Below are 25,565 nucleotides of genomic sequence, written 5' to 3' on the forward strand. Positions count from 1 at the left end.
AAAAATGTAATCCAATAGATTACATTACTGACAACAATTTTAATCATGTAATTCATTTGTAATCAGTGCCAGGTTACAATTTAGAAGTAATCTACCCAGCACTGTTAGCCACATAATCTGTTCATTAACTGTTCCTAACACACATCACACACACATGAAAACAAACACACACGTTTTCTTTTCTTCCAAGGTGAGGACTTCACATAACAACATTTATTTTATACTGTGCTAATGATATTTTATATGCCCTAACCCTCACACAAATGTTTTTGCACTTTTAATTAAATGTATATAAACATTTTATTAAATGTTTTTAGTATGTTTATTAAAATGTTATCATTGTGGAAACATTTGGTGCCCATACACAATGTTGAAAAACCTGACATACGCACACCTACACATACATGTAGTCAAAGAATTTGCTGTGGTAAACCTATAATTTTTCCAAGGTTTCCATTTATGCTCATATTTAATTCCACCAGTGACACCCTCACCACTGCAGGCTTTACTGTAAAATAGCAAAATAGTTTGAAAACCACTTCTGTTTCAGAAACCAATAAGGTCTCATTCACCTCTCTTTGTTCACTGTGTTTGTCTTCATAGCTGCACTATGTTCACAATGCTCCCGGCGGTTCTGCCTCCACAAATCCACCCGTCGTAAGCACAGTGTACAGCTACATCGGCACACCACCGGCCCAGCGCCAGCTCTCCGCACTTGTCTGGCGACTTGGGCCTACGCACTTTTTGGAGGAGGGGCTGCCTGCTGCTAGTGTGGCTGCCATCTATGAGCTGGGGCCCAATTATGTGGGCAGTTTCCAAGCTGTTTACCTGCCGTGTGAGTACCTGTGATTTCACACTGTGGTGGATAACTAGGTACTATGGAACTAAATAAAGATTGACATTAAAGTAGATCTATTTTTACTGAAAATGTATGGATAATTGTACTCATTAAATGTTTTTCCTTGTGTGTGTTGTCTAGCGAAATGCATGTATTGACTCCTATGGTTGCTTGTTGTGTTTTATGACATCAATTGAGAGATTTTCCTTTCATATCTCCAGGTAAAGACTCTAAGACCGAGTCTGTGCCAGCCTGTCCCGTTGCATTGGTACCTGAGGAGAAGGTCTCCTTCAGTCTCTTTGCACACTCAGTCTCTACTGTCACTGTGGCCAAGATCAGAAAGGTCTACAACAAACTGGACAGCAAAGCCATCGCCAAGCAGGTAAGCTCTGTCTTTTATGGATTTTATATAATCTTGAATGTTAATGATATATTCCTAATATGAAATCCTTGAATGTGTTTTTTGTTTCTTGAAGTGTTTACGTTCCACATTTTGATATTAAATGCAAAATGACCCCAATCTTCTGAAACCAAACAACTATTAGTAGTTATAAATTAATTTCTCCTGCAATTTATCTTTAGTGATTATTGAACTCAAATCTGTCTAAAAACCAGAGGTGGGTAGAGTAGCTACAAACTGTACTTCCAAAAACATAATTACTCAAGTAGAAGTAAAAGTACTAACATAAATAATTACTTGAGTAAGAAAGTATCCAATTAAAAGAGTACTCAAGTAAGTAACTCGTTACTTTCACAAATGACATAATAGACCTTTACTCTCATATATTCCATAACATAATACACATTTAACATGTAATACAGAATTATTATTATTATTATTATTATTAATGGAAATTCTGTCATCATTCACATCATGTTGTTCCAAACTCGTATGACTTTCTTTCTTCCATGCAACACAGTCTGATATTAGACAGATTGCTTGCCTGAGACACTATTTACTTCCTGTGTGTGTGTGTGTGTGTGTGTGTGTGTGTGTGTGTGTGTGTGTGTGTATATATATATATATATATATATATATATATATATATATATATATATATATATATATATATATTATATTATTTTTTAATTTTTTTTTGAAAGTGAATGGTGACCATATTTTGTGTTCCACATAATACATAGCATCACAATGGTTTGGAACAACATGAGGGTTGAGAAATTATGACAGAATAGTACCTTATGGCTGAGCTATCACTTTAAAGAGATAGTTTACCCAAACCTGAAAGTTCTCTCATCATTTACTCACCCTCATGCCATCCCAGATGTGTATGACTTCCTTTCTTCGGCAGAACACGAATTCAGATTTTTTAAATAATATTTTAGCTCTGTAGGCCAAAATTTTGATGCTCCAAAAAGCACATAATGGCAGTATGAATGTAATCAGAAGACTCCATTGGTTTAATCCATGTCTTCAGAAGTGATATGATAGGTGTGGTTGAGAAACAGATCAATATTTGTCATTTTTTGCTAGACAGCAGGTGGTGATATGCAGAGAAGAATGTGAATCACCAAAAACACAAGAAGAAAGTGATCTGTTTCTCATCCACACCTATCACATCACTTCTGAAGACATTGATTTAACCACTAGAGTCTAAGGGATTATATTTATGCTGACACATGTTTGTTTTTTTAGCTTTAAAATGTTGCCACATTCACTTGCATTGTATGGACCTACAGAGCTCAGAAATTCTTCAGCAGAAGAAAGTAAGTCATATACATCTGGGGTTTCATGAGGGTGAGTAAATAATGATAATTATAATTTTTGGGCAAACTATCCCTTTAAGGGCTTTTGTTAGATCTGGATGAATTTGTCAATAAGAAGAAAGGTTTGAAAACATTTCTAGTAATTATTATAGTGAAAACATGAAAATGTCCCACAAGGACATTTGATATAATGCTGAAATATAATGCCTTCTTTTGCTATTTCATAGCTTTTAAAGTCCTGTGTGGATTCTTATTTCAGTGTAGTTACAGTTTTCAGTGTCATAAGTATTTAGATCATTAGTTCTGTACAGCAGTACCACCGCTCTCTAAATGCAGAGTACACAACCTATGTAGGGCACCAACTCCGGTCATGGAACACTCGCTGTAAATAAATAAAATAAATAATTTCATGCTGAATGTAGTAAATTTACTTTTTGAAATAATTACTGGATTAAAATAACATAATAACAAAACATACAGATACATTTTAAAATGTACTCTTTATTTGATCAAATGTGTTTACTTTTTATATCAATACAGTATATATTAAAAATGACAAACAGAATGAAGATTATTTTATTAATATATTATTTAATAAGAATAACAAGTAAGGCCCAATTATTTAAAAATTTCATGTGACGTTTAACTGCACAAGTCCCAGAGCTCCGACACTTTCGTCCAAATTCACTCATTCCCTTCACTTACTGCTGAGATATATTGCACTAACTGCCATTCACTATATTGGAAATAGTCTGTCACTGTCTGTTCGCTCTAATTGTCGATCACGTGAGTGGCAGTGATTTACACTTAACTTTTTACATTGATTTATACAGTTAATCCATCTGAAGTAGCTGCAATAGTTTCCAGTAACTCCGCAAGTGTGCGGAGAAAATGCATAAATACTGCTTATGACATGCGGGACAAAGCACTGATATATTGCTGCGCTGATTTAAAAACGTACACTTAAAAACTGATGTCATAAGAGCCCAGTTACATTATCACCCTGAAAATGACATCTCATCACACAGAAAAGCCCACATTAGATTTCGAGCCAAAATTTACCTCAGCGTGCTGCCTTAAGATGGAGCTGTGATTTTAATCTTGAAATATCAGCTTGACTTAGTTTTAAATGAAGGCATTGCGTGATGAAACTATTATTTTTACACTGTGCAGAGCGAAGAAATTGTTTCACTTTGTTTGAAGAGCTTGAAGCTGCTGCAGTGATTGAGTGTCAGTCTGCGACACGGTTCAGCGCACGCAGCTCTGTGAACTTCTGCACTCATAAAAGTCCCATTCAGTAATCTCTCAATAAATTACACATGAATTCAAATTAAACCCAGTAATGTAACGACAGTGACGCCACCCATTGTAAAGAAGGAAAAGTAAAATAAATTCATTAGAAATCTACTTGAGTGAGAGTAAAAAGTACCCACTTTTAAACCTACTCTAAAAGTAATTTTTCCCCAAAAAAGTTACTCAAGTAAATGTAATGCATTACTACCCACTAAATAGCTAAATCACAAAGCCTGCAGCTTTCTTTTAATTGCATCATTAGCACTTTGTCAGAGTGTGGGACAGATTTGCCTTCACAGGTAGAGCTAGATTAATGGGGCTTCATTCTTTTTACAACATTTATGTAAGTCTTCTCTCATTAGTGATATTTTCATTATTTTAAGCTGGGGGTTTCCTCTCATGAAAGTGCCACACCAGTCAAGCTTATCCATAATGCTGTGGGCCATCTCAACGGACCAGCCAGAACCATTGGAGCAGCAGTCATTGGTTACCTGGGTGAGTGCTGACTCAGACATGTGTTGTTTTCCTCATTAAAGACAGCAGGAACCTAAGGTTTGTGGCAGAATAAAATAGAACATTTTAAAAACATTAATGAAAAATGGATTGGCCAGCACAGCTTGTCCAAGAAACCAACAGTTTACAGAATGTATTCACATCTGCTATCTTGTTCTATCTAGGTGTACGAGCATTTGTAACCAAACCAGTGGCCACCATCCTCCAGTACACTGGAGGAGCAGCAGCCATTCTGGGCCTGGTTGCCATGGCATCAGATGTGGAGGGTCTCTACGCAGCAGTTAAAGCACTAGTGTGTGTCGTTAAGAGCAACCCACTAGCTAGCAAGGAGATGGAGCGTATCAAAGGCTACCAGGTGGGTTTCAATAACATTTACACCTTGACCTTTGAACTGAGGTTGTCCTGGTGCTTGATTTCCTCAGATGTAGCTGTAGGATGTTATAAGCCAATGAGGTGGCAGATTAAATTATAACAGTGAGCCCAGTCTGTTGTATAATCTGGCACTGTTGTTGATAGCAATTTATGTGTTTGGTGGGGGTTCATAAGGATGTGGCATGCTGGGATAGGCTTATTTGAAGATAACAGATGACACGCTTGTTTACTCCTCTGCTGCTTTTAGTAGGTCTGTAGATAAACAGCAATATTTTATGGTGCTAATGTTGATTGGGGTGTGACTATATAAACAAAATGTATGGCTGTGTGTTTGGTTGTATTTGAAATGTAATTCCTGAATCCTGAAATGAGGATGAGAAAACAGCAGATCATTCTCAAGTGCTTTCTTGTATAAATTCAATATCAGTCTGTTTTTTTTTTTCTGTCTTTGTCCAATATCAGTTTCAGAACTGTCCTTTGTCTGAATTGCAAGACAGATCTTCTTTAACTGAACATATTCTGTTACAGCTGTTGGCCATGTTGCTAAAGAAGAAACGTCCTCTGTTGAACAGCCATATCCTACACTTGACCTTCTCCCTGGTTGGCACTGTGGATAGTGGCCACGAGACCTCCATCATTCCAAACTCCATGGCCTTTCAGGATCTACTCTGTGATTTTGAGGTGTGAAGCTGATATGGGGAGCTTTGATAGCAGGGCTTTTGTTTTAAATTGACAGGGCCCAAGACGTTATGGGTGGGCCCTTCTGCCCAGGACCCAATAAGTAAGCTATACCATAGAGCATCTTTGTGGGCCCACCTCGTCACAGGTTCGGACAATGCTTTTATATTATATTTTTAAACTAAAAGCAGATGTTCCAGGTCATCCCTTTTGTTTTTCTCCCAATTTGGAATCGCCAATTCCCAATGTGCTCTAAGTCAATCCGTGCATTTTATCACGTGGCTTGTTGAGCGCGTTACCGCTGATAACATAGCGTGTGTGGAGGCTTCACGCCATCCACCGCGGCATCCACGCACAACTCGCCGCACTGAGATCAAACCACATTATAGCGATCACAAGGAGGTTACTCCGTAATACTCTACCCTCCCTAGAAACCGGGCCAATTTGGTTGCTTTGGAGACCCAGCTGGAGTCACTCAGCACACCCTGGGATTCTAACTAGTTAACTCCAGGGGTGGTAGCCAGCGTCTTTACTCACTAAGCTACCCAGGCCCCCTGGTTATCCCCTGGAGTAGATATATCACCACAAGGAAAATGTATTAACATTTTCTTTTTAAAATTACCCCCTCTTTGCATAGGCCTAGTTATTAGAATATTTAAGAGTAAGTTTAATTTTAATATATATATATATACACCTATTTTTTTAGATTGTTTTAAAGATTTGTAATTCTTTGGGTTCTAGAATTTTTATGTGTGTGTTTTTACAGGTTTGGCTTCATGCTCCTTATGAACTTCACCTGTCTCTCTTTGAGCACTTCATTGAACTTTTAACTGAATCCAGGTAATCCATCTGTACTCCCATCCAGTGTTGTGCTAGTTACTAAGAAATAGTAACTAGTTACAGTTACTAGTTACTTCATTAAAAAAGTAACTCAATTACTTTGTTGATTACTTACACCAAAAAGTAATGCATTACTGTTAAAAGTAACTTTTTAGTTACTTTTTTAAAGAATGTTCATTAATGTTCCTATTAATGCCCTTTTATGCGTTATGGTCTTACTCTATACAAACACAAAACTGACTTAAACAGAAAGTAATTTGTAAACACTATTATATTTCAGTCAGACCAGCACAAACTGAATATATCACAAGGATTTCTGAAATAAATAACAAAACAAGCTGAATAATATGTTCAGAATCAAAAACTAAAGTGGCTTCTGCATCATAATAGCTGTTGTTTTGAGCCCTTAAAAATGTTCCTTTCACAGCTTAAGTATGAAAACTATTAACAATGTACAACATAACAAAACATTTTGAAATAAATAAATGAAAGCAATCTGAATTATTCAGAATCAATTTCGAGAAACTCAGCACCAAAAAACTGCTATTATTGACAAACATAAATGATATGCATTAAAAAAAAAACATACAAAATATAAATGCTGTTTAAATATTAAATCTATGAGCAATTTCCAATCCAACCACAAATTAAGAGTTGCATGACCCCACTATGTAAAGTAAGCTGTCTGTATTCAAAGTGCAAAATCTGCTGTTGTATATGTCCATAAAAATAAAAGTTTTTCGTCCCATTTGCTGTGTGCCGCTGCCGCCTGAACATGTTATCATGCCAACGAGCTGCCTGAACGCCGGCGACTGCACAGTAGAAACAGGCTGCATGTTTTCAACAACATACCGTGCAATAGCTTTGTTGATCTGTCCCTGGCTGTGGCTAATAACAGTCCGGTTAAAATCTAGTCGCTGTTGTTTGGCTGGAGGGGCTTGACTCACTTCGAGTGTGTCCACTGACACCGGGTTAGCTTCTAGCTTTATCGAGGCATGTCATTTCTGGAGGTGCTTCGACAGATTGGAGTTGCTATTTTTATCAGTAGATAGGACATTCGAACCAGAAAGACACAGCTTACATTTCACTAAAAGATTTTTGTCTTTATGCTCAACTAAAGTGAAATAATGAGCATATTTCCACTTTGAAAAACTCGTCTTGCTCTCGCCTTGACTCGCCATGACTGTCGCGCATACTTGAATAAACGGAAACACGCCCACAGTGCGTCTGCGTGTTTACAGTGGTTGGCATCCGCCAATCCTACAATGCGTCGCTGCTGTAAACAGGTTAGGCTGTAGGCTACACTTCAGCCAAAATTAATTAATTTAAAAAAGTAACGGACAACGCACCATATGGTAACGGTAACAGAGTTAATTTATTTAAAAAGTAATGCGTTACAGTATTAGTTACTGTCAAAAGTAACTGTGTTACAGTAACGCGTTACTAGTAACGCGTTACTGCCCAACACTGCTCCCATCACTACTTATTGAATCTTTGATTCTGGGCAATTGACTGAAACCTTTCTGCAATGCAATGATATATGGGCCTGTATTTACTCTTTAGCCCTAGAAAAGAATGAATAGATAGAGCACATTAAGCCTTATATTGGTTACTTGTCAGTATTAGACAGCACTAACAGAACCTCTTAAATGCATAACATATGTTTTGTGAAATGGGTCAACTGCATCATATACAGTTCTATACAAAAGTTTTAGGCAGTTGTGAAAAGTGTTGCATAGTAAGGATGTCTTCAAAAATAATCCCATAATTAATATTCATTAATCAATTAATGTCATACTTTGACCAGTAAACATAATAAAAGCCTTTGCCTTCAAAACAGCACCAATTCTCTTAGGTACACCTGGACAAAGTTTTTCTTGGTTGTCGGCAGATAGGAGGTTCCAAGCTTCTTGGAGAATTCGCCACAGTTCTTCTGCTTCGGTTTCTTCATGTAAACCCAAACTGACTCGATGTTCAGTTAAGGGCTCTGTGGGGGCCATGCCATCTGTTGCAGGGCTCACTGTTCTTGTATTCTACAGTGATGTGTAAAGGTATTTGCCCCCATCCTGATTTCTTCTGTTTTTGTGTATCTCATACTAAACTGTTTCAAAAATTCAAACAAAATCTAACAAAATAAAACAAAGGCAATCTGAGTAAACACAAAATACAGTTTTTAAATGATAATGTTATATACTGAAGCAAAAAAGTTATCCAGTACCAACTAGGCCTGTGTGGAAAAGTATTTGCCCTTAGTTACTAAATCCCCAAATCTATTAAACTGCATTCATAATCGGATTCAGCTGGACTAGACACACTCAATCCTGATTACTACCAGCCCTGTTCAATCAAATCAACACATAAACAGAAGTTTTTCAGCTGCATGGAGTTAGCTAAAAGGTCTCACCCAGTAGCACAATATGCCAATGTTGAAAGAAATTCCAGAAATTGAGGAAAAAAGTTGATTTGAAATACATCAGTCTGGGAAGGGTTACAAAGCTATTTAAAAGGCTCTGGGACTCCAAAGAAACACAGTGAGCCATTATCTCCTGATGGGGAAAACTTGGCACAGTAGTGAACCTTCCCAGAAGTGGCTGACCTTCCAAAATTCTTCCAAGAGCACAGCGACAACTCATCCAGGAAGTCACAGAAAAGCCAAGGACTAATTCTAAGGAACTACAGGCCGCATCACTTAAGGTCACTGTGGACACTGGGCAGAAATGGCATTTTTGGAGAATGTTCTGTGGATTCATGAGTCAAAAGTGGAAAGTTTGGAAGACAGGGGTCGTGTTACATCTGGCGTAAATAAAAAACAGAATTCCACAAAAAAACACACCTACGGTCAAGCATGGTGGTGATAGTGTAATAGTGTGGGAATGCTTTGCTGCTTCAGGGCCAGGGAGACTTGCAATAATTGAGGGAAACATGAATTCTTCTCTCTACCAGAAAATCTTAAAGGAGAACATTTGGTCATCAGTCTGTGAGTTGAAGCTCAAGCTTAACTGGATTATGCAGCAAGACAATGATCCAAAGCATAGGAGTAATTCCACCTCTGAATGGCTCAAAAGAAGCTAAATTAAAAATATACGTTTTGTCTAGTCAAAGTTCTGACTTGAACCAGATTGAAATGCTGTTGCAGGACCTTAAATGGGCAGTCTATGCTCAAAAACCTGCCAATGTGGCTGAACTAAAGCAGTTCTGCAAAGAAGAGCGGTCCAAAATTCCATCAAAGTGTTGTAAAAGACTGATCTCCAGTTATCAGAAGCGTATGGTTGCAGTTGTTGCTGCTAAAGGTAACAACTGGCTAGTAAGTTTAAGGGGTAGTTTGTTTTTCACTTGACTGATATAGGTGTTGAATAAATTTTTTGCTTCAGTAAAAAATTATATATTCTGGTTGCCTTTTTTTATGTTATATCTTGTTTGAAGATCTAAAAAATTGAGTCTGAAAAATGTGCAAAAACAGAAGAAATCAGGATGGGGACATTACTTTTTCAAAGCACTGTATTTTAATCTATTCTACTTGCAAAATAAATGTTTAGGAGTCTAAACTTTATATTTGTATTGACTCACTAAAGCTGAAGACATTAATAACCATCTTAAGACAAATGTTTTTGTGAAACATCTTATGTACCTAAGACTTTTGAACAATTCTGTAGAAGGGGTAGACCGATTATGAGAGGAAATTAAATTCTGATCCAGAGTTGCCAGAGTAAGAACTGCAAATTAATAAATCATTTAGAATTAATACAACTTGTATCACTACAGCTGAGTCCATTTGTTTGTGTCCTCAGTGAGGCTGCAAAGAATGGCAAACTGTTGCGGGAGTTCCAGCTGATCCCCAAACTGCTACTGACACTGAGGGATCAGTCTCTGTCTCAGCCCACCATTGCTGCCATTGGTAACGTCCTCAGTCTGCTATTGCAGGGCTTCCCCAACTCATATGACCTGCTCAGGTAAACACAGAGATGCAGAGATGAGCGCCTTTTCAAAATGCATCCTATATAAAGAGAAGATCGAATCTAAATCGGAAGTGAGAGGTTCTAATTCTGGAAAATGTTAATACTCCATAACATATTGTATTTAATATTAGAGGTGGTTTTGTCTAAAATAAGGGAACCTTTACTGCACGTGATTAAACAACCTTCTTGTATGGTTATAATTCATTTCTAGATGTAGAAATGCCTTTGTGTATGACTGTCACTTTTTGTATAAATCAAGATTTGGGCAGTTCATCTCTTCGACTTTGCCGACATTTGCAGTCTGTGAGAAGTTTGTCGTTATGGAGAACACCAATGAGGAGAAGATCGACAGAGGTGAGTCATCATTTCAAATCTTGCTAGTATCAAAACATTTTAGCATCATGTTGTTGGAACAAGACAACTACATTTAGCTTTGCATTGTTAACAAATCTGTAAGGTTTCTTTTGCTCAACTGGTAGAGCATGGCGCTCACAACGCCAAGATCTTTCGATTCCCAGGGAACACACAAACTGATAAAATGTACACCCTGAATGCACTTTAAGTCGCTTTGGATAAAAGCTCCTGCCAAAGGCATAAATGGAAATGGAAATCTGACACATGGGAAACTTGGCATTAGCCATGTTTACATGCAACCAAATAATCTGTTTATAATCCGATTGAGCTGGATCTAAATTAAATTTCCATTAAATTGAAATGGTTTGTGTAGATCTAAAATAATCAGTTTAAAAGAAAAATATTAGCCATGTAAACGTATGAATCCGACTACTTTCTCAATTGGATTCTAAAATACCTTGTACTCATGCGCAGAGCAGTGGTGAAAATGTATGTTTATACATGATACTCTTTGGAGGAACCTAATTTATACAAAGCAACACACATTATTAAGGGTATGTGGGCTCGCACTGAATATTCTGCAGGGCGCATACAGTATATTCTTTCATGATATCACATACAGCAAAAGAGAATGTTGTGTTACTTAACTGGAACCAAGCGGCAGGTGTTGGCTATACTGCATTCTGTATTCCATTGAATGTACACAACATTTCTTGATGTCATTACCACAATTTCTAAAGCATTTCTTCTTTTCCATAGTGACAGTCGATTGTATGTGACAGATTAGGAAAGAAAATGTTAGAATATGTTTTACAATAGATGATGCAAAGTGAACACAGTAAATAGCCTAAATATCCTCCTCAAAACTTATGATAAACTACACACAGTTAGAAGCTTTGACTAAAGAACCTCAAAAATATCGATGTCATATTAATAATAATATCTTGGTTTTAGACATATGCTATTTATATCTTAGAAGAGTAAACCTCTTCTTCTGACAGTTATTTAACACTGCAAGCATCCCTTTTCTCTTTGTTACAAAAAGCCTACCCTTTTTTCTTGAATGGAATCAATTCTCCATTCTGCCATTAGCGTCCTTTCTGCAGCTGTGGCTTAAAGTCCCTATTATTTTGTTTCCATTCCACATCTGTAAACTCCTTTAAAACAACAAGGACAACTCTCACCCAACTGTCTTAAGTTCATAATTGCATCCAGAGATGCCAGCGATTATATTAGAGGAGGAATGGGAATGAGGCAAATATGGTCAGACAGGGTATGAGACACTGCTTCTAATTCTTTGTTTGTTTTTAGATATCTTAACAAAGCAAAAAATGCCAATCACGGACTAGGTTTTGTCCCATTCTCTCTTTCTCCGCTTTTTCAGAATGCAACGACTGACACTCTTCGCATGCGCAAAAGTTTTGCACATGTAAACTAATATTTGTATCGGATTGCAAAGTTTAGGGGACATATAATTAGTACCTTTGGAATCTGCAATTGGACTGAATTCATTTGGATTGACAAAAATTATTTAATGTAAGGCATCCATTGTCAGTTAAGACTGTTGGTGTCTTACAACCCAAGAAGCTTAAAAAAAAAAAAAAGACCCCAAATTGTTAACTGGATCATTTAACTTCTCAATGATTTAATGTTTTCCTCCTGTGTTTTTAGGAGTTGATGATGAGTTTGGAGGCCTCATGTCATCCAACCTGATTCTTCTAAGGAACAGACTCCTAGACATCCTGCTTAAGCAGCTCTTCAGTTGTAAAGAGAAAAACACTGTTAATGCACAGTGAGTGATACTCCATATTAAACTATGGTCCAAAGATTAGACTTCATTTCACTGTATTTAAGGGTATTGGTTAAAGATGAAATTGGAAACATTGAAAATGTGGTGTTTAACTTTTAATTGTCTATAAATTAAGGCCTTGATAAATCTGATTATTTAAATTGAAAATGTATTACTTATATTTAGATATGCTTTACCTTCATATTTAACACTCACCATAACAGTCTCAACCCCTTTGAAGAAATTGTGCCTAAAATTGCCTCTATCTTCCCCCAGGGCATGCGAGGAGCTTGTGCGCACCTTGGGTTTTGATTGGTTGCTGATGTTTATGGAAGAGCACATTCACTCCAGCACGGTGACGGCAGCTCTCTTGATCTTGGTGGTGTTGCTTAGTAACCAATCCATCCTGATCCGGTTTAAAGAAGGTCTGTCTGGAGGAGGCTGGCTGGACCACACAGACTCTGTTCTCACTAATAAGATTGGCACTGTTCTGGGTGAGAAAGATGCGTAAAAGTGCCCTAACCTTAAATTACTAGTGCCACTTAACTAAATTGGTTCTTGATAAATGTATCATATCAAGATAAATTATTTTAAACCGTTTTGTGATTATGAGGAATGTCTATGAGTTAAAGAGAAGGAAATCTGTGCTTTTCAAGTGCTAGTTCACCATTATCCTACAATGTTTAAAATGGACATATGTTGTAAGTAGCCTTTCATTAGTTGGTGATGGCTGCAGTTGGTGTTAATTTAAAGGATCCAAAGAAGGCAAATGAGCTAAAACTAGAAACAAAACTGTCTCTCTGTGTTCAGTTGACATCATGTTTCCATACATATTTTATACATTTTATAAGTACGTATGTTTTTTGTTTTTTTTGTTGTTTTTTTGGCTTATTCTGTTATCATCTAATTTCTTTCTGTTTTTTTCTTCCCTCCTCTCCTATACTCTCTCAGGCTTTAACGTGGGTCGCAGTGCAGGGGGCAGGTCAACAGTGCGTGAAATCAACCGAGATGCCTGTCATTTCCCAGGATTCCCTGTGTTGCAAACACTACTGCCTAAACACACAAATGTCCCAGAGATCTACTTCATGCTCATGGCCCTCTTCCTCCAGCAGCCAATCACAGAGCTGCCTGACAGCCTGCAGGTACATGTCAGTATGCAAACCTTTTTTCCCTACTAATCAAGCTTAGCACACTCTTCACTGTGGTATGTTTGTTTTTGTGTGTGTGTGTGTGTATTCTATCATTTACTCAGCCTCATGTTTTTCCAAACCCATATGACTTCCTTTCTTCTGTGGAACACAATAAGACATTTTAGGCAGAATGTTATCCTCAGTCACCCTCCACGTTCATTGAATGTAAAAAAAAATATGCTTTGTGACTGAGGCTGTTTGTTTCTGGCATCCTGCCTAACATCTCCTTTAGTGGTCCATGGAAAATAAAATGTTATACTGGTTTGGAACAACATGGTGAGAGGGTATGTAAATGGTGTTTATTCATCACATCATCCATTCTGTCAAGCATACTTTAGAAAATTGTAACCATCTACTCATGTGACTGTTCCCTCTGTTTGAGATCATTGTAAGTGTCATTACTGTACATTCTATTTAAATACTTTTTAGCTAAATCAATTAAGGGACAATTGTTGCTATTCATTTAATTTGAGTTTTTTAATCATGTTAAGTAATTACAGCTTGTTGCCATTTATGTTCTCCTTTCATAAATCCACATTCAATAAAAAAACATTTCATGTAATGCCATAAGAAACACATTTAAAGTGACGTGACCCCCTCTCTTCCCACAGTTTGACCTGGACTCTATCTGGACATTTATATTTGGCTTCCCAGCCTCCAGTGCTACAGTGGCGGGCTCCATTCACAACATGTGCACTGAAGCAGCTTTCCTGCTCTTGGCCATGCTGCGCAGTATGCTCAACCTGGTGAGTCTCCAACCCACCTGCCAAAGAAATATGACTCCCATGAGTAGCTGTTGTCATCATGATGATTGCCGTGGTTTGCATTGGTAGTTTATCAAAGGTGTTTAAGCTTTAACTGATGGGGTTGGCAAAAAATTGGTACTTCTGAAGTATTGCAATTATTATACCTATATCATTTTTGTGGCATTAGGTGAACACTCACATGATTCTATTGCACCAAAATCCAAGCTAAGAATATAATTGCACATTTGGACAATGTCCAAATACAAATTCATGACATTTTTTATGAAAAATCGCAATGACACAAATTTAAGAGTGCATTAAAAACCTAATCACAAATATGTGCTTTGTCAAAATGAATTCATTTAAAAATGAAAGTAGAAATGTATGTTGTTGTTTTTTTTACTTAATATGTTAATATTATGTTCAATAGATTTATTCCTTTTTTAATATGTACCAAAAGAATACCACATTACAACAGGCTTTTTTTAAAAGAAGCTGAAAGCAGAAGTTGACATAGCTTTGGATATTTTCTTTCTTTTCAAACTCGTAGCCCTGGCAGTCAGAGGAGGAGGGTTCATGGCTGAGAGAATATCCCATCACTCTCATGCAGTTTTTCCGTTACCTCTACCACAACATCTCTGACCTGGCACCCATGTGGCACAGTCCAGACTTCCTGTGTACACTTGCTGCTACAGTTTTCCCTTTCAATATTCGTCCCTACTCAGAGATGGTATGCTGTTGTGTTTTGATCTTGTTGTTGTATTAAACCATATAAACAGCTTTACACATAACTGCTTTTGGTTCCTTGTACAATTTGTGTTTTTGATTTTAAAGACAAAAAATACTTTGATGTTTGGTGTGTTTAGAAAGTTAGTGGTTAAACTGAGATATGTCTTGTTTTCTTAGGTGACTGATTTGGATGATGAAGCAGGCTCACCCACAGAGGAGTTCAAGGCCTTTGTAACAGATACAGGCATGAACCGCAGCCAGTCAGAATACTGTAATGTGGGCACTAAAACCTACCTAACCAACCACCCAGCCAAAAAGTACGTCTTTGATTTCATGAGGGTCCTTATCATGGACAACCTGTGCATGACACCTGCCAGCAAGCAGACCCCTATCATTGACCTTCTCCTAGAGGTGAGACTCCCTCTCAGATGCTATATTAAAACAATATTGAATTTGTTGCCAGTAATGCTACATGAAGCTTCAGGACCTCATTCCAGCGCATCCTGTCTTGTTTCAATTTTATTGAATTTTGTAATCTGTAAATGTAGATATTCCTGCAGCACTTTGCAGCTAGAGATTTTGATGTTGCTTCCCAGAAACCATTATGGGAGCCTCCATCTGTTGGTCTGAAACACTAACATTGCTTTCTGTCTCCAGGCCTCACCAGAGCGCTCCACCAGAACCCAGCAGAAGGAGTTTCAGTCCTATATCTTGGACAGTGTGATGGAACAGCTCCTCGCTGCAGATGTTCTTCTGGGTTAGTTCAATATCCCAACAATATGTATTTGTTCCAGGAAATAGTGTGGTACATGGGTTTAAAGGAACAGTTCATGCAAAAATGAATCATCACTCATGTCATTCCAAAACCATAAAACTTTCGTCTTTCCATGGAACACATAAGGAGATAAAGTGCAGAATAGAGGTAGAACAATGATCAGTACGAAAAATCTTTGCCGATAGTTGATGATTTTGTAAATTTTTTATTTCTCATCAATAAACCTCATCATGTTGAGAGTTGTGTGGTGCCATGCAAGGGTTGGACATGTGAACGGCGAGCTATGCGCACTTTGCTAGTTTTTATTATTTTTGTGTCATAAACCAGTGAGATTCGTTACGCTCTGATTCATAACTGCTCTATGAAGACCATATGTCAAAGAATTCAAAATCTTCAGGCTCTGGAGACATTAAAAGACACTTACGTGCTCAAGCTGATACTCTAGACTATGGATGTCCACAAAGTATTTACATGTCTCCAACTAGAGTTGTCCTTCATGAAGTCATTTGAATGTGTAAGCCATGGTGTGATTCTCGCATTGCTCCCAAGTGAGCCTGACTCAATGAAAATTCACTTGACTGTATGAGGAAGTCAGGAGGCTTTTTTGTTTCTTTTTGTGCTGGTTACGCCTAGCGGCTGGAGTTTGTTTTGTGGAATAACACTCCTTCAAGAAACCTTTGCATCTACGGAGGGTAGCTTTTACAATGAATTTCCTGGCCTGATTGAGAATAGATGCTAAGGATGGCTGCAAAATATTTACTTGTCCCCAACAATCATTGTTCTTAAATAAAGTCAAGGGAATGAGTAAATCATTGTGTGTTGCTCGCCTTACAGCCAAAGGGGCCTGACTCACTGAATATTCACTTGACCATCTGAGGAAAATAGGCGCCGCCTTTGTTTTGTTTTTGTGCTGGTTCCTCCTAGGGGCTGGAGTTTGTTTTGTGGAATAACACTCCTTTTGGACAGTTGTGAATGAATCTGCTCATTGTTTGTGCTTATGCCTCCTATTGGATGGAATTTTTTGTGGAATATTTTTTTGCTGGACATTGGAAGGATTAGGTCATCTGCAGCACTTATGAAACAGCCGGCTCACTGAACATTTGTTTGACTGCATGAGGAAACGGAACGTTTTTTTTATTTTTATTATCATTATTTATTTATTTATTTGTTTGTGTGTGTATGTGTGTTGGTTCCGCTAGAGGCTGGAGCTTGTTTTGGGGAGGAACACACCTTCAGAACAGTTTGTGGATGAGTCTACACATTCTTTGTGTTTATTCTGCCTTTTGGCTGGAGTTTGTTTTATAGATTTTCTTCTGTTATGTAATTCTGTCTCACAAAATTTGTTTAGAAGCACCAGACTTGAGCAATCCAATGGCAAACTTGTCGCGGTCTCTCCTTGGCGTACAAGGACTGATTTAGTTTAGAGGGATGGACAAATGTTTGCGCTGTCGTGCATGGGGTGAATGCGCACATTTTTCTTTTTTGTTTGTTTTGTTCGGGGTGAATTTCGGGGTTTGATTGTTGCACTAATGTGGTCTTTATAATCTTGTTTTTGACACACAATCTATTTTTTCTAATATGTGAAATGTTAATATGAGTGGATTGTTGAAAATATCATTTTAAGTAATTGAAATAAGGCCATATAACGCATACTAAACATTTGTCCACAAGACTTTTGAGAACTGGATCTTGTATCCTTTTTTTATTTTATTTTTTGCTACAAAATTATGTGAAAACCATCCTGATCATTCATTCATACAAAACAATATAGTAATTTAACTTTTGTTAGACACTTTTAGTGTTAGAAAGGTCATATGCGAGGAGGCGTGAATTATCACAAATATTCATGTGATTCACACCTGAGGAGACAAAGACTCCTCTCCTGGGCCCATCAATGAGGAATGTGACAGAAAGAGAATTAATGTGAGGAGACTTAATTATCAAAATCAAGTTTTAAGTTAAAATTCTGACTATACATTTTCTTTACAAAGGCTTTACTTAATTTTAGACCTACACTACCGTTTAAAATAAGTCTCTTCTGTTCACCAAGGCAGCATTTATTTTGATCCAAAATACAGTAAAAACATTGATATTTTGTACTCTTTTTACAATTTAAAAGAACAGTTTTCTATTTGAATATATTGTAAAAGGCTATTTGTGATCAAAGCTGAATTTTCAGCATCAATACTGCAGTCTTCATTGTCACATGATCCTTCAGAAATCATTATAAGATGCTAATTTTTCTAATATGGGCATATTTACGTCACATTTGACACATTTACACCCGAACACAAATTTGCTAGCACAAGCTTTGTTCATGATAATGAGGCAGCATAAACACTAGTTAAAATATAATCTAAACATTCGTATTATTTTTATACCATTACATATCATATTAATATTATACAGCATACGATTTAAATGCCTGCTTTAGCTGAAACAACATTTAAATGTAACTAAAACTTGCCTATTAGGAGTCATATTTCAATACTCTGAATCTTGGCAGGCAAGGCTGGAAACAGTCCCACTAGTAAAATAGGTACATGTTTATATAAAATCGCATGTCAACTAATGTGCAAGTAAAACTAAATGACTTACACATCTGAAATTGTATCCTCGGCTGGATCAAGTCACTCTTCAAAATACAAACGTTCATCTGAGTCCCGCTCTTCTTCTGAGGAAAATGTTAACTCTTCCTCACTATTCAGGAGCTTTCTCACTTGTGTATCATGCCGTCTTCCAAATGCACCGAAAAGTGAATGAACTTGTTGCTTTTAAGTCACATTTGGGGGAGTTTACCATTTGCATTGATCATCTCAGCACATTAGTGTATGAATAGCATCCCCTGCCTGTGGGTGTGATCACATTAGGGATAATTAGCTGAGCCAGGAGAAACTACATCACTTTGTTTCATACAGATAACATTGCAGGAGAATATTTGTTTTAAATGTTAATTGTTTTATTTAAAAGTAGACATTTTAAGCTTTCTTTAGACATATGTTTCATGTTTGTGTGATAAGTATTCACAGAGTTTCAGTTCGTTTTTGTGACGCGTTTCAGAAATATGCTCGCGCACACAGAGACTGCTGAAAGCTCACCCTTTTTATTTTCTTTATTTTACAGAAGCACAAGGTTTTGATGTTATTGTGAGCATACACAAATAAAAGTAGACCTTTTTATAGACTAGTGATGTCTTACATGTATCTGTATGCCCCAAAATGACAGAGTATTTTAAGTTGTTTCCGCTGTAATGAAGTAAAAATCCAGCACTACGCGACAACGCGACCCCAGAGGGTTAAATGTAAGAAATTTGATATTGGGTTTCTTCAAGAAACACATCTTTTCCTGCAGGAAGCTGAAAAATTTGGGAAGATATTGGGTGGACATGTTATCTATGGTGCAGGCTCAAGTAAGAGCAGGGGAGTTATTACATTGATCGGCAAAGGTTTACTTTGGCTGAAGCACTGAATGTCGTATGATGGTCTCAGTGAATTGACCCTATCGAAATACAGTTGTAAAACTATTTTGTCACGAAAGGTGAAGTTTTGGCTAATCAGGGAAAGACAGTAATACTTTGAGTTGTGGGACAAAGCAGGGAAGTTTTTGGTAGATATATAAAACAGAGAGAGTCTTTTTCTGCCATTCCCTCAGTAAAATCAGCTGGTGGTGAAATTTTTACCTCAGCCATTGATATTAATAATGCAAGAATTCTATCTTGATCTTTATAGTTTCACATCTTCGTCTACTGATGAAGATATTAGAAACTTTTGTGGAACCATTAGAACTCCCTAAACTGACAACTGAGCAAAAATATCTGAGATAAACTTGGAGGTGCTTAAAGCCTTGGCTACAGGCAGTGCTCCAGGGCCAGATGGCTTTGCTGCTTAATTTTTTTGATATTATGCTACAGAACTTGCTTCACATTTGCTAGAAGTTTATATGGAATCGTTAAAGAATGGAAAGCTTCCGTCAACCTTGACACAAGCCCGGACCAGTCTGATACATAAAGGTGCAATATGTAACAATTTTCATGTAATATTCACCCTTTTTTTTGCCAATGCGTGAACGGCTTGTAACGCATTTTTAAAAAATTAGCCCTTCCCGGACATCCAAGGTTGCCTTTTAAAGCCTGTAGAAGGGAGCGGGTCACTTTTGCTGGAAAAAATCCAAAGGATGTGACATTTACAGTGGGTACGGAAAGTATTCAGACCCCCTTAAATTTTTCACTCTTTGTTATATTGCAGCCATTTGCTAAAATCATTTGTTCATTTTTTTTCCTCATTATTGTACACACAGCACCCCATATTGACAGAAAAACAGAATTGTTGACATTTTTGCACATTTATTAAAAAAGAAAAACTGAAATATCACATGGTCCTAAGTATTCAGACCCTAACAGCTATTGATAAAGCTGGCTAGCTAGTTAACACCGACATTGACTGCATTTATATGATAGCCTATGTATCAAAGTGTGGACCTATATCCACACTTTAGCCCTGTTCCAGCACTGGAGAGTCAAATATAATATACAGTCTCAAAGTTTGTTGTAAAACAATCATAACTGTGTAATTTTAATTATGCATCTGTCAGCATGATGTCGGTGAATCACATTGTCTCTTTGTATGTTACGTCATTGTTTTGGTCGATGCTCGCTTGCTCGTGTCCCTATGGAGTGTGTGTACAAGCGTGAGCAGCATCAACAGGTAGCTGGCAGCAGTTCACTTAACGGCCACAGGTGTCATTAATAACAAGGACGGCCACAGGTGTCATTAATAACAAGGGTTTCTGAATCTTACATACTGCACCTTTAAAAAGGACAAAGATACAAGCGAGTATAAGAGTTACCATCCAATTTCCCTGATCCAGCTAGACGTTAAAATATTGTCAAAATTCTGGCTAATCGATTGAGAAAGTTATGACATCTCTTATACAGATAGATCAGGTAGGATTTATTCTGGGCCGCAGCTCTTTAACATTAGGCGTTTCATCAAAATCATATGGTCAGTGGCAAATGATCAGACTCCGGTCGCTGACATCTCACTTGATGCCGAAAAGGTACAAGGTACGTTTGATGTGGTAGAATGGGATTATCTTTTTAAGATTTTGGAAACATATGGGTTTGGGAATATTTTATTGGATGGATTGCTACTTTATAGACACCCGGTAGCAGTGCTACAAACAAATTGATTAATTTCAGATTATTTTACTCTGGATAGGAATTTAAATAGGTAGACGATGGCAAATTTAGCAGAAACTAGGCTAATGACAATTGATCACAAAACTTTTTTGACATCAAACGCCTGGAAGTGCCATGAGCAACATAAGCGAGAGTAAATTACTCCTTTAACTGACGCTGTGTGCCCCTGAAGCTATAAGACTACCACTTGTTTTCTACAAATTGTCCTATTTTTGTAATTTCCATAAGTTATAATGATCTCTCAGATAATTAATTCCTTCACTGCAAACTTATCTGTGTGTGGGTCTTTCCTCCAACAGGTGAGGAGGCATCATTGCCAATAACAACTGGAGGAAGTTACAATATCCTGGTCAATAATGTATTCTACTTTACCCAGCGTGTGGTGGATAAGTTGTGGCAGGGCATGTTCAACAAAGAGTCCAAGCTAGTGGTGGATTTCATAGTTCAACTAATCACCCAGGTGAGGACAGTCCTGCAAACTCATACCTGGGGTTGCCCAGGTAACCTCCAGTCATGCTTTCACACCACCTTCAACATCAAGACAACTACAATTGTTCCCAATCCAAAAACATCTCTTAAGAATTATAGGGGGAAATGGAAAATTGATAGAAAATAAAGGCAGAGTCTTGCTTGAACATGTTTTCACTATATATCCTGACTAGTTTATCATAATTGATGAACATTCCATAGTTTCATACAAAGCAGCTTTTAGTGGATGTCTATGTTTACACAAACATGTAAACAGTGTAAAAAAATATTTTGTTTATTTGTTTTATGGGCATTTTCATGTAGATATGACACAATTAAAATCTGTTGGAATTACATAACATTATACATTACATAACTTGTTCCAAAATTATACATGCATGATCAGTTAACCTATCTATAGAAGTAACAAAACCACAGTTGTGTGATGGCCGCCACGTAGAGGTGTTCTAAAATTATCCTGTTGCTTCTATAAAAATGTCTGTTAGTTTTACAATCCACTACACTCTCTCTTTTGCACATTCCAAAGAGAGATTTAAAGTTGCATTCCCATGTGACTTGTGCCAGTGCTGGTTTTTCAACAAATCCTCTTTTCTCCCTTTTTATGTTTTCCCACTACAGTCCAAACGGCGAGCTCAGGGTTTGTCTTTGGACTCAATTTACCATTGTCTGAACCGAACGATCCTCTACCAGCTCTGCAGACCACACAAAACGGTCCCGCAACAGGTGACACTGCTGGATTCGCTGCGTGTGCTGACGGTAAACCGCAACCTTGTGCTGGGACCTGGCAACCATGACCAGGAGTTTGTGGCCTGCCTGGCTCACTGCTTAATCAACCTACACACAGGGAGGTGAGAGTGACAAACAAAGAAGTGGACATTTTTGAATATATAAAGGCTTTTGAATATATAGGTAGATGGATGGATACTGTGGGTGGATGATACAATAAATAGCAGATACTATGGCTGGATTGATAGATGGTACTGTGGATGGATGGATACAATTAATGGATGGATACTATGGATGGATGCATACAATGAATGGATGGATACTGTGTATGGATGTATAGATACTTTAGATAGATGATAGATACAATAAATGGATGGATGGATTCTGTGGATGAATGGATACAATGAATGAATGGATAGATACAAAAGATAGATGTATGGATGGACACTGTGGATTGATGGATGAATGGATACTGTGGATGGATGGATGTTTTACATGAGCTATTATATAGTATGTTTGTTAAGAAATAGCAAATGCATTCTCAATCTCAGAAATGTTTGTGTGTGTGCACCTCTCTAAATTACTTTGTAGTTATATATGTGTGAGTCACTATAAGATTTGAGGGGGAGGCTTGCGTTGTCATGGCTCTGTATCCAGGCTGACTCAGAACGCTGGCTTCAGAGAGTCTGTGAAATGAGAGCAGCACAGAGACAGTGAACAGAATGGTAAACTGAGCATCTGTGCTCTGCTGACGCAGGAAGATCAATAGCCTTGAGTGTCTGATGATGTGCTGAAATTATAGTAAATTATCCTTGCTGCTTTTCACCTGGAATTTGGACTCATAATTTACTTACTGATTGAATATCTTCAGATGATTTTATGTAACCTGCACGTGCCATACTTCGTACATGAATGGTTCAGGAATAATTCACCCAAAAATTTAAATTTTGTCATCACATTATTTTCTTTCTTCATTGAAACATAATATCCAAGCAGCTTTTTTTAATAAAACAAAAGTGGATGGTGATAAAAGTTAAGCTCCAAAAAAGAACAATAAAAGTATCATAAAAGTAGTCCATTCGACTTGTGCACTATAATGTTCCTTCTGAAAGTCTTATGGTAGTTTGTTTGAGGAAAAGACCCACATTTAAATTGTTATTCACTGATAATATTCCCTTCAGCCATTGCTCTTGTATATCATCTGAATTCTCTGTTCTTCTGTTACAGTAGTGTGGAGGGCTTTGGTCTGGAGGCAGAGGCCAGAATGACCACCTGGCATGTTGCAGTTCCTTCCGCAAATGAATCGGACCATGTTCAGAGCCAGGATGTTAGTGAAGGTTGTTGTTCAGTTTTCCTCCTAACAATTAAAAATAAATAAATCAAATAATAATCTGAGGTGTAAGATTAAAGTGTAGATATGTAATGCCTCAAACTCTTAACAAACCTTCATAACATCCATTACATCATTTTGAATGTTATTCAGCCATTCTAAACCTTTTTGTGATGTGTTTGTCAGGTCGTCAATTGCTGCTTAAGGCAGTGAATCGTGTGTGGACAGAGCTCATGCACAGTAAAAGGCAAATGCTGGAGGATATATTTAAAGTGTCTCTACCTGTCAATGACAGAGGACACGTGGACATCACCACTGCCCGACCTGCTCTAGAGGAACCTGCTGCCAAAAGCTGGCAGAATCACCTAGGTGAGAAAATAAGACATGCTCAAATGTTCACTTCGTATGTCCAACACATTGTCCCACATACCAGACATTTTAATTTGAGCTGTTTGCTGCTTACACACTCAATCCTGTCTCTTTTCTGTCACTTTGTGCTTATTTTATTCTTGTTGCAAGTGCTTGTTAAAGGTGAAGTGTGTAGTTTCTTCACCAATAGAGGCATACAATGGAATTGCAAAATTGTGAAAACACATTTCCAACAAACGTTTTCATTGGTCAGACAAGCAGCTAGTCTCGTCCCAAACTCACACTATTGGTTGACCCAGTGTTCTTCTGTCTGGCCAAATCTGACGCAATTCACCAGATTGACACACTTCACCTTTAAAGATTTTCACTGCCATCCCCATACTCATATCATTTGTCATACTGTTTTAAACCTCTGTTCTTCCTCTAGTCCATGAGAAGAAATGCATCAGCAGAGGTGAGACTGTTGCTCCAGTGAATCAGTCCAAACTCTCTAGAGTCAGCAGTGGCTTTGGTCTGTCCAAACTGACCGGTTCCCGTCGCAGCAAGAGGGAAAGCGGAATGAACAAGAACAACCTCTCTGCTCAGGTACCTAAACCAGAACAGAAAACTGATATGACTTGCACAGGCAGCGTTTATTTGTTCTATAAAAGTGTTCTGTTTTAACTGTGCATAGGAAGCCTTCCAGTGGATGTTTACGCACATTGCTGTCGTTAGAGACTTGGTAGCAATGCAGTACAAGGAGTATCAAGAGGTAACCTGCACCTAAAGTGAAAATTGGTCTAATGGATATACTGTATCAGAACAATAATAATAATACCCTTTTAAACAATAATAATACTCTTTTTTTTTTTTTTTTGTTTACATTTTTTTTTTTAAACAAAACTCACAAAAAATGTTTGCTCCAAATATACTGTATATTGTTTTTTCACAGAGGCAGCAGAATGCATTGAAGTATGTTATGGATGAATGGGCAGGGATTGAATATGAGCTGCTTCGGGAGAGAGGCCTCTGGGGTCCCCCTATTGGCTCCCACCTTGACAAATTTCAGTTGGACATGACTGAGGGACCCTGCAGAATGAGGAAAAAGATAGTTCGGAATGACATGTTTTACATTGACTATCCCTATGTCCCTGATCCTGAGCCCAATGCTAGCACTCAGGTTAGTGCAAGTCTGTTTTTCTTCTGTTTCCGTTTAATTTCTTGTAGTTATGAGTTTTGAATGTATACAATTAGTGTAGTTTTGTCCCAGGTAAGTCTGTTTTTGGATTTAAATGTTGAAGTAGATTGAAATGAACTGAAACCAAAATATAGTCAGCCACAGCCAGCTTTCCAAAGGCATTGTTTTGAAACATATTCCCTTCACAAACCTTGAACACTGGATCAGGTGACCCACAGTCATTGAAAATCTGTAAATATTACAGAATTCAAAAATTTTGATTTTCACGCCTGGAAAAGTCGAGGGAATAAATACATTTTACAAGCTATACTATAAAATATTTGATGATTTTTATATTGTTTTTGCAAGTACATTAACAAAAATATTATTCAATAATCATGAATAACTGGAAAATTCATTGAAATTCATTAGTCTACTGTAAATGTGTGCGAGAACCCTTTTGATTGAAATAAAATTCCACGTACACATAATTGGCTTAA

The 25,565-nt window shown here is 37.4% G+C and overlaps 1 protein-coding gene across 1 annotated transcript in view; it reads left to right on the forward strand.

Annotated features, from left to right (window-relative positions):
• The window catches only part of LOC127622645 (WD repeat and FYVE domain-containing protein 3-like), a 102,518-nt gene that overhangs the window by 43,414 nt on the left and 33,539 nt on the right, over positions 1-25,565 (forward strand). Inside the window, exons 19-40 of the mRNA XM_052096665.1 lie at positions 604-835; positions 1,060-1,220; positions 4,240-4,351; positions 4,534-4,724; positions 5,270-5,422; positions 6,186-6,259; positions 10,048-10,209; positions 10,475-10,569; positions 12,241-12,361; positions 12,635-12,852; positions 13,310-13,506; positions 14,160-14,294; positions 14,845-15,024; positions 15,201-15,434; positions 15,681-15,780; positions 21,295-21,455; positions 22,103-22,332; positions 23,438-23,547; positions 23,727-23,909; positions 24,337-24,494; positions 24,583-24,660; positions 24,841-25,068. Of these exons, the coding sequence (XP_051952625.1) occupies positions 604-835; positions 1,060-1,220; positions 4,240-4,351; positions 4,534-4,724; positions 5,270-5,422; positions 6,186-6,259; positions 10,048-10,209; positions 10,475-10,569; positions 12,241-12,361; positions 12,635-12,852; positions 13,310-13,506; positions 14,160-14,294; positions 14,845-15,024; positions 15,201-15,434; positions 15,681-15,780; positions 21,295-21,455; positions 22,103-22,332; positions 23,438-23,547; positions 23,727-23,909; positions 24,337-24,494; positions 24,583-24,660; positions 24,841-25,068 (3,513 nt within the window). The remainder of the gene's footprint in view (positions 1-603; positions 836-1,059; positions 1,221-4,239; positions 4,352-4,533; positions 4,725-5,269; positions 5,423-6,185; positions 6,260-10,047; positions 10,210-10,474; positions 10,570-12,240; positions 12,362-12,634; positions 12,853-13,309; positions 13,507-14,159; positions 14,295-14,844; positions 15,025-15,200; positions 15,435-15,680; positions 15,781-21,294; positions 21,456-22,102; positions 22,333-23,437; positions 23,548-23,726; positions 23,910-24,336; positions 24,495-24,582; positions 24,661-24,840; positions 25,069-25,565) is intronic.

This window comes from Xyrauchen texanus, chromosome 3, assembly GCF_025860055.1.
Source record: "Xyrauchen texanus isolate HMW12.3.18 chromosome 3, RBS_HiC_50CHRs, whole genome shotgun sequence".
NCBI classification, from domain to species: domain Eukaryota; kingdom Metazoa; phylum Chordata; class Actinopteri; order Cypriniformes; family Catostomidae; genus Xyrauchen; species Xyrauchen texanus.